General features: G+C 37.3%; 1 protein-coding gene across 2 annotated transcripts; it reads left to right on the top strand.

The window, feature by feature from the left end:
- Positions 1-2,235: 2,235 nt before the first annotated feature.
- LOC127441303 (major facilitator superfamily domain-containing protein 12-like) lies at positions 2,236-15,045 on the top strand. 2 transcript variants are annotated; one of them, XM_051698542.1, is made up of 11 exons: positions 2,236-2,913; positions 2,998-3,208; positions 3,353-3,476; positions 5,607-5,813; positions 6,033-6,125; positions 6,529-6,621; positions 7,227-7,397; positions 11,710-11,804; positions 11,927-12,057; positions 12,367-12,414; positions 13,185-15,045. In XM_051698542.1, exons 1-11 carry the CDS (start codon positions 2,643-2,645, stop codon positions 13,259-13,261), a joined length of 1,521 nt encoding a protein of 506 aa, XP_051554502.1. In that variant the 5' UTR covers positions 2,236-2,642; the 3' UTR covers positions 13,262-15,045. The 2 variants fall into 2 exon arrangements, with proteins under 2 accessions (XP_051554502.1, XP_051554503.1); XM_051698543.1 differs by lacking the exon at positions 12,367-12,414 and having other exon boundaries at positions 2,237-2,913.
- The last annotated feature ends 235 nt before the right edge of the window (positions 15,046-15,280 follow it).

Genomic DNA, 15,280 nt, shown 5'->3' with positions numbered 1-15,280 from the left:
ACCATCAGAATGGGGGAAAAATGTGATTTCGACCATGGCATGATTGCTGGTATCAGATTGGTTTGAGTATTTCTGTAACTGCTGATCTTCTGGGATTTTCACACACAACAGTCTCAAGAATTTACACTGAATGGTGCCAAAAACAAAAAACATCCAGTGAGTTGCAGTTCTGCGGACAGAAATGCCTTGTTGATGAGAGAAGTTAACAGTGAATGTCCAGACTGGTTTGAACTGACAAAGTCTATGGTAACTCAGATAACTGCTCTGTACAATTGTGGTGAGAAGAATAGGGGGTTGGTGCTGTTTTGGTGGCACGAGTGGGACCTACGCAATATTAGTCAGGTGGTTTTAATGTTGTGGCTGATTGGTGTATATTATATTGCCCTTGACTTTTGGACCCCACATAGGCTTTTTGTGTACATCTCGCATGTCTCTTTCTCTATATAACCTTTACAAGAGCCATCATTAGTTCATTATTTTCAGTGGAAAATCTCTAAAATAGTGAGAAACTAACATGTTGCTAATTCCGAGTATCTAAAAGAACATTGCTATTCTCATAATGATCAAGTGACCCTACAGTTTAAAAGATAGTTCACCCAAAAATGAAAGTTCTCTAATTTTCTCACCCCCATGCCATCCCAGATGTGGATGACTTTCTTTCTTCTGCTGAGCACAAACAAAGATTTTTAGAATAATATCTCAGTTCTGTAGATCCTGTTGTGGAGCATGGAAAACTTTTCTTTCCTCTCTGTAAGAAAACTCTTGAAGTCAGGAGTTCCAGGTGTCAACGGTTAGAGTTTATTGAACAAACCAACAAACCCGAGATGTCAGCTGAGATCTGACTGTCTTGGTCAAAACCCTCCTTTTTTATACAGTTTGTTATCTAGCATTACCTTTTGTCTACACCCTCTTAATATTTTTTGTATCCAATGGATTCTGTTTGCCACCATTATTTCACAGAGCCTCTGACCTCTTTTTAATAGTGGAAACCTGGCTTTTAGTCCATTTAAAAAAATATATATATATATATATATATTTTAAATTCATTTATCATGAAAATATACATTCTGAGTAAATAATACATCACAATCTGAGCATAATATAGTTATTTTGATTATTGGTTGTGTTAATTTTTTTACTTTGCTGTGCCTCCCAGAGTTTTCTCATGTCTCAGTACCATTGTTCTTTGCTACAACTTAGTGCACAGAGTGTTTCTTGCAACATCAGCACTTTAGTAACCTCATATGCCCTCTCCTGGGTCACACAAAGTCCAGGCTTTCTAAGTTAGTTCTTTTCTATGTTTTAGTTCATGTTGATATAAAAATATACTATAATCCTCACAAAGCAAGTGAATGGGTACCAAAATTTTTAAGCTCCAAAAGCACATAAAAGCAGCACAAAAGTCATCGATAAGATGGTTCCTCCAGTGGTTAAATCCATATCTTCAGAAGTGATATGATAGGTGTGGGTGGGAAACAAATAAATATTTAAAGGGGTAGTCCACCCAAAAATTAAAATTCACTTATCATTTACTCACCCCCATGCCATCCCAGATTTTTAGAAGAATATCTCAGCTCTTCAGGTCCATACAATGCAAGTAAAAAGGTGTTCAGACCTTTGTATCTCCAAAAATCAGAGTAAACTAGAGTAAGAAAAAGGACTTACATTTTTATGTTTCTCATCCACACCTATTATATCACTTCTGAAAATATGGATTTAACCACTGGAGTCTTGTGGATTACTTTTATGATGCCTTTATGTGATTTTTGAAGCTACAAAGGTCTGATCACCATTCACTTGCATTGTATGGACCAACAGAGCTGGTCCAACAAAAATCTTTGTGTTCTGCTGAAGAAAGTCATACATCAGGGATGGCATGAGGGTGAGTAAATGATGAGAGAATTTTAATTGTTTGTGGTGAACTATCCCTTTAAGATCTTTTTTTACTACAGTGTCCACTTTCACTTTCACATTCTTTCGTTTTTGGCGATTCACATTTTACGTGCATATCGCCACCTACTGGGCAGGGAGGAGACTTTATAGTAAAAAAAAGGACTTAAATATTGATTTGTTTCTGAATATTCTTCAAATAATCTTAATTTGTGTTCTGCAGAAGAAAGAAAGTCATACATCAGGGATGGCGTGAGGGTGAGTAAATGATGAGAGAATTTTAATTTTTGAGTGAACTGTCCCTTTAACAACACATACGAATCACGTGTGTGGATGGGAATCTTGTGGATTGAATGAGGCGGGGCTTAATAAACATGTCATCACAAATGGCTCCACAATAACAAGACAGTCGACAACTCCAGCTTTATGTATGCTACAAAATCTCCCACATAGACAATGTTGTGCCTGATATTTACAATTGTAAGGTAAACATCACCTTACCGGTGTAAGTGTGGATTCATGGAGTTTCAATTCGCACCTCCTCCATCGTGACTCATTTACAAAGTCAGCTGACTTTGGGTCAAACCCTGAGGATCTTACAACAGCGAAAATGATGGACCGAGCTTTGAACTTCACATACGACTTATTCTTCCTGTCATGAGGAAGCCGGAGCTGGAGAGGACGGGATGCTGAAGTGAATACACAAAGATATGCACATTTAGCCGACTGGAAATTCATTGTATTGTTGTATCATGTCGGACTCTTCCGAAAACTCGTTACCCGCTCTCAGGCAGTTGAGTTACGCGGTGGGACACTTTCTCAATGACCTGTGTGCCTCTATGTGGTTTACATACCTGCTGGTGTTTTATCACTCAGTGTTGGGCTTTCAGAACACGAATGCTGGTGTGTTGTTGCTGGTGGGGCAGATAGCAGATGGAGTGTGTACACCGCTAATCGGCTACGAGTCTGATAAAACACCCGGCTGTGGCTCTTATGGAAAGAGAAAGACGTGGCATTTAGTTGGTGAGTGACCTAGAAATTCCGATTTAAATTATGCACATTGTAGGTCAATGCAGTTTACTTATTCTACATGTTTTCCCCACATAGGAACTTTTAGCGTCTTGCTGTCCTTCCCCTTTGTATTTAACCAGTGCCTGGGCTGTGATCTGAACACACCACAGTGGGTCAGTCTCACCTACTTCACCCCCTTCATTGTGATCTTCCAGTTTGGCTGGGCGGCCACCCAGATTTCCCATCTGTCCCTCATTCCCGAGCTGGTGTCCTGTGAGCATGAAAAAGTGGAGCTCACTGCATACAGGTAAACTCGTGCAGGCAGCACTGCACATCATGTAATGATCAACCAGTCTCATGATGGATGTGCTTGGAGGACTTTGCCTGGGCTAAGATCTTTATAGTGACTGATTTTGTCTTGGCTTTTAAATGTATTGATTTTATCCCTCAGGTATGCCTTCACAGTGATAGCCAACATCACAGTGTATGCCGTGGCCTGGCTGATGTTTCATTTTCAAGGGGATGACCCCACTGTTACAGACAACCTCGGCCCTGCTGACATCACTGTTTTCAGAGTGAGTGCTGCTAGACTGATTTTTTTTTTTAAACACATTGAAGGTTCAGTTACTGAAAGGGATATTACCCCAACCCCCCCTCCCCCACCACCCCAAAAAAAAAAGATTCTGTCATTTACTCACATTCATGACTTTCCCAAACATGTATGACTTTTCTTTCTTCTTTAGAACACAGAGGGGGAATTTTAAAAGAATATTTGGCCACTCTTTTTCATTTATGCTAATTAAAGTGAATGAGGATTGGAGATGTCAAGCGCCAAAATTACAAAACAACAACAACAAAAATCATAAAATGGGTCAAAGTGCAGTATTCTTCAAAATATATTTGGTGAACTTTAAGGTTAAGTAAGCTGTAAAAAGATATTCAATGGTGCAGTGTGAGAAACTGGAGTAGGAGGCCTGGATATCTCAGTGAGTATTGACGCTGACTACCACCCCTGGAGTCGCAAGTTTGAATCCAGGGCGTGCTGAGTGACTCCAGCCAGGTCTCCTAAGCAACCAAATTGGCCCGGTTGCTAGGGAGGGTAGAGTCACATGGGGTAACCTCCTCGTGGTCGTGATTAGTGGTTCTCGCTCTCAATGGGGCGCGTGGTAAGTTGTGCATGGATCATGGAGAGTAGCATGATCCTCCACATGCTGTGAGTCTCCGCAGTGTCATGCACAACGAGCCACGTGATAAGATGCACGGATTGACTATCTCAGAAGCGGAGGCAACTGAGACTTGTCCTCTGCCACCTGGATTGAGGTGAGTAACTGCGCCACCACGAGGACCTACTAAATAGTGAGAATTGGGCATTCCAAATTGGGAGAAAAGGGGATAAAATATTTTTATAATAATAGTTTTTTTTTAATTCCTTCATCTTTAATTAGCAAAGAGTGGCATTGTCTTGCTTTTATTGTACTGAATCAAACCTCTGGTCATTTCATCATTCATTTTAACAATACTTCACTTATATTTATAGATCCAGTAAAATCAAAATAGGTTTAAATAGGTTTGTTTTGTTCATGGCTTTTAGCTTTGAGGCTATCTCCTTGTTCTTGTACTCCTTAAAGTTGACAAAAACAAGTGGATATACACATTTAATCTCTTATGACTTTTTCTGCAGAACACAAAGATATTTTAATATATGTAGGCCACTGTGAGTATGATGTCTTTATATCCATATAATGCAAGTCAATGATGTCCAAAACTTAAAAGCTCCACAAAGCACATAAAGGCAGCATAAAGATAATCCATACAACTCGAGTGCTTTAATCAATGTCTTAAGCGATATGATTGGTTTTGGGTGAGAAACAGACCCATTTGTAACTTTTTTTTCATTATAAATCTTGACATCTGCAGTCTACTTCGCGCGTTTATGTGAGAAGCTCAATTACACTTTCTTGCACTAGATGCATGCGCAAAGCGCTGTACACTTGGAAATTTTGGACCCCATTTACTTGCATTGTATGGATATAAACATACATTTTTTTTTAAATATCTTAGTTTGTGTTCAACAGAAGAAGCAAATGTATACAAGTTTGAGACTGCATAAAGGTGAGTAAAGTATGAGAGAATTATCTTTTTTCTGTGAACTGTTCCTTTAAATCTGACAGTCTCTTCTAAGAAAATGTACTAAAAATGTTGATGACTCATCTTGTTCACTGAGGGCATTTAAAAAAAAAAAGGCTCTCTAGATTGAGAATGTCCCCTCACCATAATTAATAACTCTAGATTTTTGCTGGGCTGTAATATGAACTAAAGGCTGTTAGCTATTTAATAACAAAAATGGTAAGATCTTCAGTACGTCTAGCCTCAACTTCCTGTTTTGAGGGAATGTGTCAACACAGAAAAGAAAACCGTGTTCTTCAAAGTATTGTACAAAAATATTCCCCTGCTATTCCTCTAAAGAAGTGGTGAAGCCATTTTTCGGGGACTTTGGTGGTTTTGAAGAGGGTGAGGTTTGCTTCTGTCTCATTCAATGCCTTTGTATTCACTTTTTTCTGCATGTAATCAAGGGCTTATGGTTGGCAATTGATTCCTGCCTCTACTCCTATTGAGGGTTACCTAGCAGGTTGCATCATATAGGCCTGGTCAAACCTAGTGAAATATCTCTGACTGGCTCAGTAATATGTTATCTCTTTACACAGAATTTAAGTCTCATAGTGGTGGGCATTGGAGCACTGTTCTCGCTGCTGTTTCACCTGGGCACACGGGAGAAGGGAGCACGTACCAGTCAGGAGGAGGATGGGTCCAGTCCTGGGGAGCGCCAACCTCTTCTCAAGAACTCCACTGTGGCCCCTCCCACCAATCTGCTGCAATGGCAACACTGGCTGAGACAGCCATCATTCTACCAGGTGAGAATGCATTTAACTGTTAGTCTTCAGTAGCATGTAATTTAATACTTGTCTAAGCTTATATGCATAGGGCATTGAAGCCATCACTAAATCTTAGTGGTTTGACAATGGTAATGTTTACAGAGAAAGGAATAAAATATATATTATAACTGGCTGTCAGAACCCAATTTTGAAGTTAATATCTCATGCAATTTTTTTACACTCTGTTCCGTTATTCAGGTGGCTGTGCTTTACATGTCAACCAGACTAATAGTGAACCTGTCACAGACATACATTTCCATGTACCTCACCTATACACTACTGCTGCCAAAGGTGAGACAGCAAAGGTAGACCTTATTCAGAGTAGCATCATATTTAATTTTTGACGTGAATGAAAACGATGCTGTGAGGTATAGACTTAGTCTCTTCAAAACGTGTAGAAATGTCCTAGATCACATCTGATTTTCTTTCCTTAACTTTTGTGTCTACTGAATTTTTTAGAAGGGTATTTTCTCAATGTTTTGTCAGCTGGATGATCAACACCAATTTTAATAATAGTACGACCTATTAAAGAGTCTATATTTCTATCCCTCACAGCCTCGCTTTCACACCAGTAAAAAATTAAATATGGCGCTACTCTTAATAAGTTCCATAGTGATACTCCTCAGTATATACAGTTCAACACAAAAAAATATTGTTTTTCTCAGTGATCTCTGTTTCCCGTTCTGTCTTGCAGAAGTACATAGCCACTATTCCCCTTGTTATGTATGTGAGTGGCTTTGCTTCCTCATTTATCATGAAGCCTCTTAGCAAACTGACAGGGAAATGTGTAAGTATGACTTTGCATTTTACTGTCACTTACAAACTCACTTACATCTCTTGAGGAGTCTAATGATGTATCAAGAGATTCAATAATTTTTATACAAATGGGGCACCCTGGTGTTGACTACTCAACTTTTTTGACTACTATTTTTTTTAAAGGTATACTTCACCCAAAAATTAAAATTGTTGTAATTTACTTACCCTCATGTTGTATCTTTCCTCCTGTGAAACACATTATTATTATTATTTATTATTTTATTTTTTTTGGATAATATCCTGGTCGCTCTTTTGGAGACTGGGTCTGTCAAGCTCCAAAAGGTATAAAAAGCACAACATTTTAATTTTTTGGTGAACTATTCCATTAATTGCTTTGCTAGTTACCACTTGGGTAAAAAGTACCTACCAAGGACCTCCAATAGCCCTGATCTTGATAATTAAAAAAAAAAAGATGGCTTCTTTGTCTGAACTGTTCTCGTCCATCCAGTTGTCATAAGATCATTATTGAAATGAAAATCAAAACATTAGACAATTCAAAGTACTGGTGGCCTGTTTAATAGAATGGATGTGTTGGAACTTTATTTAAATGAATGTTTGCTTTTTCCTTCTTTATAGATTACCTATTTTATGGGACTGCTGCTGATTCTTGCATTCTCCTATTGGGTGCTGCTGGACACACATATGGGAGACAAGGTGTATGGGGCAGCTGTATTATTAGGGGTGGGGTCCGCCACCATCCTAGTGATGTCACTTGCCATGACCGCTGAACTCATAGGAGATCAGACAGTGAGTGTTTTATGTTGTGTATATATAGTAGAGCTGTTGATTTAATGGGTTAATTCAGTGCCATTTACAGTGCTGTGATCCTGATTTCTTCTGTTTTTGTGTATTTTTCCTACTAAATTGTTTTAGATCTTCAAACGAGATGTAACATAAAACAACGGCAATCTGAGTAAACACAAAATACAGTTCAAATTATTTTAATTTTTTTACTGAAGCAAAAAAGTTATCCAACACCTATGTCACCCATGTGAAAAACTAACTGCCCCCTTAAACTTAATAGCTGGTTGTGCCACCTTTAGCAGCAAAAACTGCAACCAAACGCTTTCGATAACTGGAGATCAGTCTTTCACAAGCTGTGGTGGAATTTTGGCCCATTCTTCTTTGCAGAACTGCTCTAGTTCAGCCACATTGGAGGGTTTTCGAGCATGAACTGCCCATTTAAGGTCCTGCAACAGCATCTCAATCGGGCTCAAGTCAGTGTTATTATAGGTTTGTATTTTTAATTTGGTTTTTATTTCTATTTTGTATCAATCTGTTATTCCAAATTAGTTTTAGTTTTCGTTAGATTTCACAGTTTGTCTGTTAGTTTTAGTTTTCTCAGTTTTAGTTTAGTTAGTTTTTATTTTAGTTTTAGTCATTTTAGTATTTTTCATGGCTGCCAAATCAGAAGCATTTACTGGTATCATTTAAAAACGTCTAACATCATTAAATTTCTCAGGGCAGTCTTGTTGTTACCTCTGTCTATTTGTATTATCGTGTTTAATTTGGGTAAAGTGACAAAGGACATTTAAACTTGTTCCCCATTGTATCCATATGAATTTCCTTATATAATTATAAATAATTTCTTAATAATCTTTGGGAAGTAAACAATTAAAGGGATAGTTCACCCCAAAATGAAAATTCTCTCATCATTTACTCACCCTCATGACATCCCAGATGTGTATGACTTTTTCTTCTGCTGAACACAAACAAAGATTTTTAGAAGAATATTTCAGCTCTGTAGTTCCAAACAATGCAAGTCATCACGGTACAAAACTTTAAACTCCAAAAAGCACAAAGGTTGCATCCTTTTTTACTGTAAATCTTGACATCAGCAGTCTCATTGGTGATCTTTCCTGTAGACTGCAATTGCAAGATGTATAGTGAAAAAACAGTTACATTTTGGTCTGTTCTCATCCAAAACCGATTAGATTTCTTCAGAAGACATGAATTAAACTACTAAAGGATTGCTTTATGTTGCCTTTATTTGCTTTTTTAGAGCTTCAAAGCTTTGGACCCTGTTGACTCGTGTTGTATGAACCTACAGATATACTTATAATATTGTTGTGTTCAGCAGAAGAAAGTCAAGCACATCTGGGATGGCATGAAGGTGAGTAAATAATAAGATAATTGTCATTTTTGGGCAAAACCTCTCTCTTTTTTTTTTTTTATAACCTTTTTGAGGTTTTAAATCGATGATTTTTACATTGGGATGTGTGGTAGAGCTAATTTTATGACCACTTTCTGGGAAAAGCAATGGTAAAGAAAATAACAAATTTTAGGTGTAATGTTTTTAAATGTTACATAATGATTTATGATGTAAAAGTGTTATATAAAAAAATTCTAAATTCTTTGTAGATATTTTCTAGAGAATCATTTTTTTTCCTCTGTGATTTGGTCAAAAGAGGGCCTTCTACTTCTCAGTGTTAAGAATTTCTTCATTTTGCTTTTGTCTAAGGTAGAAGACATCCTAAGCTTTCTTCAAAGGTATAATGTCAGGTTACAGTATGTGTGTTTGGATCATAATTAAAAGTGCCAAGAAATGTACAATTTCCAAAAGTGTCCTACTTTGCCCAAAACTAAACTAAAACTGAAATGAACTCAAGATCATTTTAGTTTTTTCAAATTTATATATAAATTATATATAAGTTTTTTCTTTTTTTTTTTTTTAGTTAACGAAAATGGTTTTAGTTCGTTTTTATTTTAGTTTTCATTAACTATAATAACACTGGTTCAAGTCAGGACTTTGACTAGGCCACTCCAAAACTTTAATTTTGCTTCTTTTGAGCCATTCAGAGGTGAACTTACTCCTATGCGTTGGATCATTGTCTTGCTGCATAATCCAGTTGTGCTTGAGCTTCAACTCACGGACAGATGACTGGACGTTCTCCTTTAGGATTGTCTGGTAGAGAGCAGAATTCGTGTTTCACTCAATTATTGCAAGTCGTCCTGACCCTGAAGCAGCAATGCATCCCCACACCATCACACTGCCACCACCATGCTTGACCGTAGGTATGATGTTCTTTTTGTGGAAATCTGTGTTTGATTTACACCAGCTGTAACGGGACCCCTGTCTTCCAAACAGTTCCACTTTCGACTCATCAGTCCACAGAACATTCTCCCAAAAGGTTTGAGGATCATCGAGGTGTGTTTTGGCAAAATTCAGATGAGCCGTAATGTTCTTCTGGGTTAGCAGTGGTTTTCGCCTCACCACTTTTCAATGGATGGCATTTTTGGCCAGTGTCTTTCTGATAGTGGAGTCATGAACAGTGACCTTTATTGATGCGAGAGAGGCCTGCAGTTCCTTGGATGTTGTCCTTGGCTTTTTTGTGACTACCTGGATGAGTCGTCGCTGTGCTCTTGGAGGAATTTTGGAAGGTCGACCACTTCTGGGAAGGTTCACTACTGTGCCAAGTTTTTTCCATTTGGAGATAATGGCTCTCACTGTGTTCTTTGGAGTCCCAGAACATTTGAAATAGCTTTGCAACCCTTCCCTGATGTATTTAGACTGTAGACTGATGTATTTCAGTCACCTTTTTCCTCATCATTTCTGGAATTTCTTTCGACCTTGGCATAGTGTGCTACTGGGTGAGACCTTTTTGCCAACTTCATGCTGCTGAAAAAGTTCTATTTAGGTGTTGATTTGATTGAACAGGGCTGACAGTAATCAGGCCTGGGTGTGTCTAGTCCAGCTGAATCCCATTATAAATGCAGTTTCATAGATTTGGGGATTTAGTAACTAATTCCTTTTTCCACACAGGCCCAGTTGGTATTGGATAACGTTTTTGCTTCAATAAATTACATTATCATTTAAAAACTGTATTTTGTGTTTACTCATATTGCCTTTGTTTTATGTTAGATTTTGTTTGAATTTTTGAAAACAATGTAGTATGAGATACACACAAGAACAGAAGAAATCAGGCAAATACTGTAATGTGGTTCGCTCTCGATGGGGCACGTGGTGAGTTCTGCATGGATGCCGTAGAGAATAGTGTGAAGCCTCCATACGCGCTATGTCGCCGCGGTATGCACAACGAGCCACGTGGTAAGATGTGCGGATTGACGGTCTCAGACGCAGAGGCAACTGAGATCACTACGCCACCATGAGGACTTAGTGCATTGGGAATTGGGTTCAATACAAGTTAAGCTCAATCGACAGCATTTGTGGCATAATGTTGTTTACCACAAAAAATAATTTTGACTCGTTCCTCCTTTTCTTTAAAAAAAGCAAAAATCGAGGTTACAGTTTAGCACTTACAATGGAAGTGAATGTGGCCAATTTTGGGGGGATTTTGTGTTATTTGAGCTGTAAAGTTGTTTAAATCCAAATTTTTACAGTTATTTTAGGGTTTGTTGACATGACATAGTCATGGTAACAAAGTTGTAAAATTGGATATAACTTTACACAGAAAAGGTTAGTAAGTGATTTTATCACACTAAAATCATGTTTACATGCATATCTTTTGTCTTTTGGCTAAACTTTTGAAACGGTGAGTATTTTAACGTTCAAAAATTGCCTCCATTCACTTCCAGTGTAAGTGTCTCACTGGAACCAAGATTTGTTTTGTTTTTTTAAATAAAGTCAAAATAAATGTTTGTGGTAATCAATATTATGCCTCAAACGCTGTTGATTGAGCTTAATTTGTATTGAACCCGGAATATTCCTTTCATAATTATTTAATCTGTATCAGTTAAGCTATTTTAATTTGGGAGCCTCACTCTGCAAAAATGTATATATGCAATTAATTGTGATTAATTCTATTAATGAATTGGCATATCACGTAATTTAATTTGATTAAAAAAAAATGTAATCAATTGACAGCCCTTATATTAGCCCTTCTTCATATATCAGGGCTGCGAAACACAGTATGAACAACTTTAACAGTAACGCATGACTGAAACTAAGAAAAGCAAGTGTTTGCAGAAGTGAAAATGGGCATAAGCTTCATCAGTTTCAGAAGTGTAAAAGTGGTGTCTCAGGAAGTTTAAAAACCAAAATCAACATGTTCTTAAAGTGTGCATATGATTCTGAATCAATAAATGTTTCCCCTGACAGCAAAGTGGGGCTTTTGTGTATGGTGCTATGAGCTTCACTGACAAGGTTGCTAATGGTCTGGGAGTTATGATCATCCAAGCCCTGCACCCCTGCCGGTAAGTGTGTATACTTGCCTACATGTATTGATACTAGAGTGTGAAGATTAGAGACTGTTAATTGTTTCAATTTATGCTTGGAGTACTACAATTTGTGTGTGTATGGTATTTTTCTCATTCAGCACGATAGTATGCTGTCCAGCCTGCGTATGGTATTACCACTATGCCATGGTCATTGTCACTGGTGGAGTGGCCATTTTAGCAGCTCTTGGCCTCTGCACAATCCTTATCTGGCCCATAAAGATTGTTCACCGTAAGAAACACAACATATCTCTATGTCTTTCTCACTTTACATACAACCACTTCCTCATTGACCTAGTCTCTCACTTATATGTGTTTAATTAGCCCTGTTTTCAACTGGTGTTAAGATGCATTCGCGATGATTCCGATCACATGTGGTCAGCCGAGATGCATTCTTGTTTCTACCTGGCAAGACAATGCGCCTGTATTTAGCGCTGACCACTTGTTATCGTATCATCAAAAACGCATCTTAATACCAGCTGGAAACAGGGCCTGAGTTTTACTCTCTAACTTCCTTATGCACGGCTGTTTTGTATTTCAGTGTCTGAGCGATGTCGTAATGGTTCAGTAAACAGCAGTGACTTTAAGGGTGAGGGTCTCACAAATAAATACAAAGTAAATGATTTGGATCAACAAACGAGTAATAAATTATCAGTACGGTCAATCAGCTGCCTCTTATGCCTTTTATAAAAGATAAAAAATTCACTTTAAAGTGATTGTTTTGCAGATGATAAAACGTTGATTGCATTCACATTTGGCAGTGCTTGCAAGGCAGCGCTGTATTGATATTCCTCAAACATACAGGTTAGGGATTCGTTCTAAACTCCTAACCCTAAATATGACATTTCTGCTAGTAATTCTATCAGAACTGCTTAACCAGTCCATTCAAACTTAGTTTTGTAAATAATTTCAGTTTTAGGTGTGAAATACTTCTCCCAGTCTCCCATTGACTTATTTTTAGCATTCAAAATGAAATGACTACGATGTCATCATTTTTGCATACTGAATTGTGATTGGTCTTGTCTTCCTTGCATATATTTAACCATTTATTGAATAGACACTGTACACCAAGTCCTAAACAGATGGCCTGTAGTAAGATTCCAGTGACATTTAAATTGTCTGTCCACACTGAACTCGAAACTGCTGCGGGACACAGCACAAGCACAGCCAATCAGAAGATGTTTGATGTTTAATGCACAGAAGCAAAACCTAAACTTACCTAAAACTTTAACACTATTCTTTTGCTGCCTTGCAATCACTGGTATTTCCTTTAGGAAATGCAAGTGTTGTTTATCAATGTATCATTTCAAATTGGAATAACTTTCATTCACAACTTTTGACTGCCTTCTGTTTTTGTAGATCTGCCTGAAGTGACTGGCCTTATGGGGAGTGATAGAGAAGACTCTGAGAGCTCTGAGCAGCCTTCAATCAACTGAACATTCAAAAGGGAAAAACAGCCAGCCACTACAGAGCTTCAGTTCTTATGCCAAAACCTTTTGGGTGATGCTTGTCACAGTGTGAATTTAATTCAGGTTTTGGTTTAGAATGATCTTTCATGCAGGCCAGTTTCAGTTTTTCGAGAAGCCCGAAGAGCTGTCAAATCTTGACATGTGGGAGAATTTTGTGTTGTGAAAGTGGTTTTACAGATGCTGATGTCTTGTGCACACTCAAATCCAAAGTTGTGGTAAGTTCATGTTAGGTGTATCATTAGTTAATATCTCTCATTATTTCTATTATGGCTTCTCATTCCTTAGTTATCACTTAACCCAGCAGTCTGCACAAAACAGACACTTTATAAATGGACTAACTTTATTATGCACTGTATTATTATTTCAGAAAATATTATATATGATTCCTAAATGTAAAATATGAACATTTAGTTCCACAATTATTTAAATCAAATTTGGAAAATTAGGGAAATTATGTATCTACCTGCCTTGAAAAGTTGGCAAAATTTTAAAGTTATCACTATTTTATAATGCAGTAGGAGTTGCATCATGGAGATGCATCATTGCATGTCATAATCAAAAGGAATCCATCTTGCTGATCTATAAGGGAATTCAGAAAAAGGGAAGAGCTGACATTTTAATCAGGGATTAAAAGGGATAGTTGATCCAAAAATGAACATTCTCATCATTTATTCACCCTCATTCCATCCCAGATGTGTGTGACTTTCTTTTTTCTGCTGAACACAAAAAAAAGATTTTTAGAAGAATATCTCAGTTCTGTTGTTCCATTCAATGCAAATGAATGGTGGTCAGAACTTTGAAGCTCCAATAAGCACATAAAGACAGCATAAAAGTAATCTATATAACTCCAGTGGTCAAATCCATGTCTTTTGAAGCTATATGATAAGTGTGGGTTAGAAACATAAATATTTAAGTCATTTTTTACTATAAATCTATACTTTCACTTCCACATTCTTTCTTTTGTTTTTTGGCGGTTCACTTCATGAATATCGAGAATTTATAGTAAAAAAGTACTTAATATTCTGAAGACACAGATTTAACTACTGGACTCTTATGGATTACTTTGATGCTGCCTTTATGTGCTTTTTGGTCACCATTCACTTGCATTGAATGGACCGACAGAGCTTCTAAAAAGTCTTTGTGTTCTGCAGAAGAAAGAAAGTCATACACATCTGGGATGGCATGAGGGTGAGTAAATAAGGAGATAATTTTACTTTTTGGGTGAACTATCCCTTTAAAGCCAGTGTTACCACCTCTGATGTAGATACTTGCTTTAAATGGGACCAAAGTTCCAGTGGTTGTGCAATCCTCCTTGTAAAACACTAAGTGGTTTGCATCAAGAAGCTATGTTTAATGCATAATTATTGTTTTCATATGTGAGACAATTATGTCTGACACGTTTTCTGTTCATACAATTTACTGAACAGTATATATGTTCTTTATGAACAGACATTTTTGTATCTTGAGTTGATACATTGTAACCTGTCATTTACAACTTGTTACTAATTACAAATGTTGCACTGTCAGTGTAAGTCTACATCTGGTCACCTGATCTTGTGTAATGCTTGTGACTTTAAACACTGAAAAACAGAAGTTATAAAAGCTGTCATTCAGATATAACTGAGTGCAGTCAATTGACGTTGAAACTAGATTATTTAACAAAATCAGGATGTTTTTAAAAGACAGAAGTTGTGTTATATTAATTTTGAAGTCCTTGTTTATAATAGCTTTTAAATAAAACTGTTTTCTGAAGTGCACAGTGTCTGGCTGGGAGTATTTCTGTCACTACCCCTACAACACAGAAATAGACGCATGACAATATACATGTATTCAGTATAAAAATCCACAGATGACTGAAGGATCTATGCAAGTCCTATTATAAACAATCATACAAATGGGGCCTGACATACACTATATTGCCAAAAGTATTCGCTCACCCATCCAAATAATTGAATTCAGGTGTTCCAATCACTTCCATGGCCACAG

The sequence above is a fragment of the Myxocyprinus asiaticus genome, chromosome 5 (genome assembly GCF_019703515.2).
Source record: "Myxocyprinus asiaticus isolate MX2 ecotype Aquarium Trade chromosome 5, UBuf_Myxa_2, whole genome shotgun sequence".
NCBI lineage: Eukaryota > Metazoa > Chordata > Actinopteri > Cypriniformes > Catostomidae > Myxocyprinus > Myxocyprinus asiaticus.
The sequence above is the reverse complement of the archived record's forward strand: the minus strand, read 5'-3'. Positions and strand labels throughout refer to the sequence as shown.

Excerpts from the sequence above, each read along its gene's own strand:
- LOC127441303 (XM_051698542.1), top strand. The coding sequence starts at position 2,643 with ATGTCGGACTCTTCCGAAAACTCGTTACCCGCTCTCAGGCAGTTGAGT. Across the intron at positions 6,622-7,226 it reads GCAAACTGACAGGGAAATGT|ATTACCTATTTTATGGGACT; the intron begins GTAAGTATGACT and ends CCTTCTTTATAG. Across the intron at positions 12,415-13,184 it reads AAACAGCAGTGACTTTAAGG|ATCTGCCTGAAGTGACTGGC; the intron begins GTGAGGGTCTCA and ends CTGTTTTTGTAG.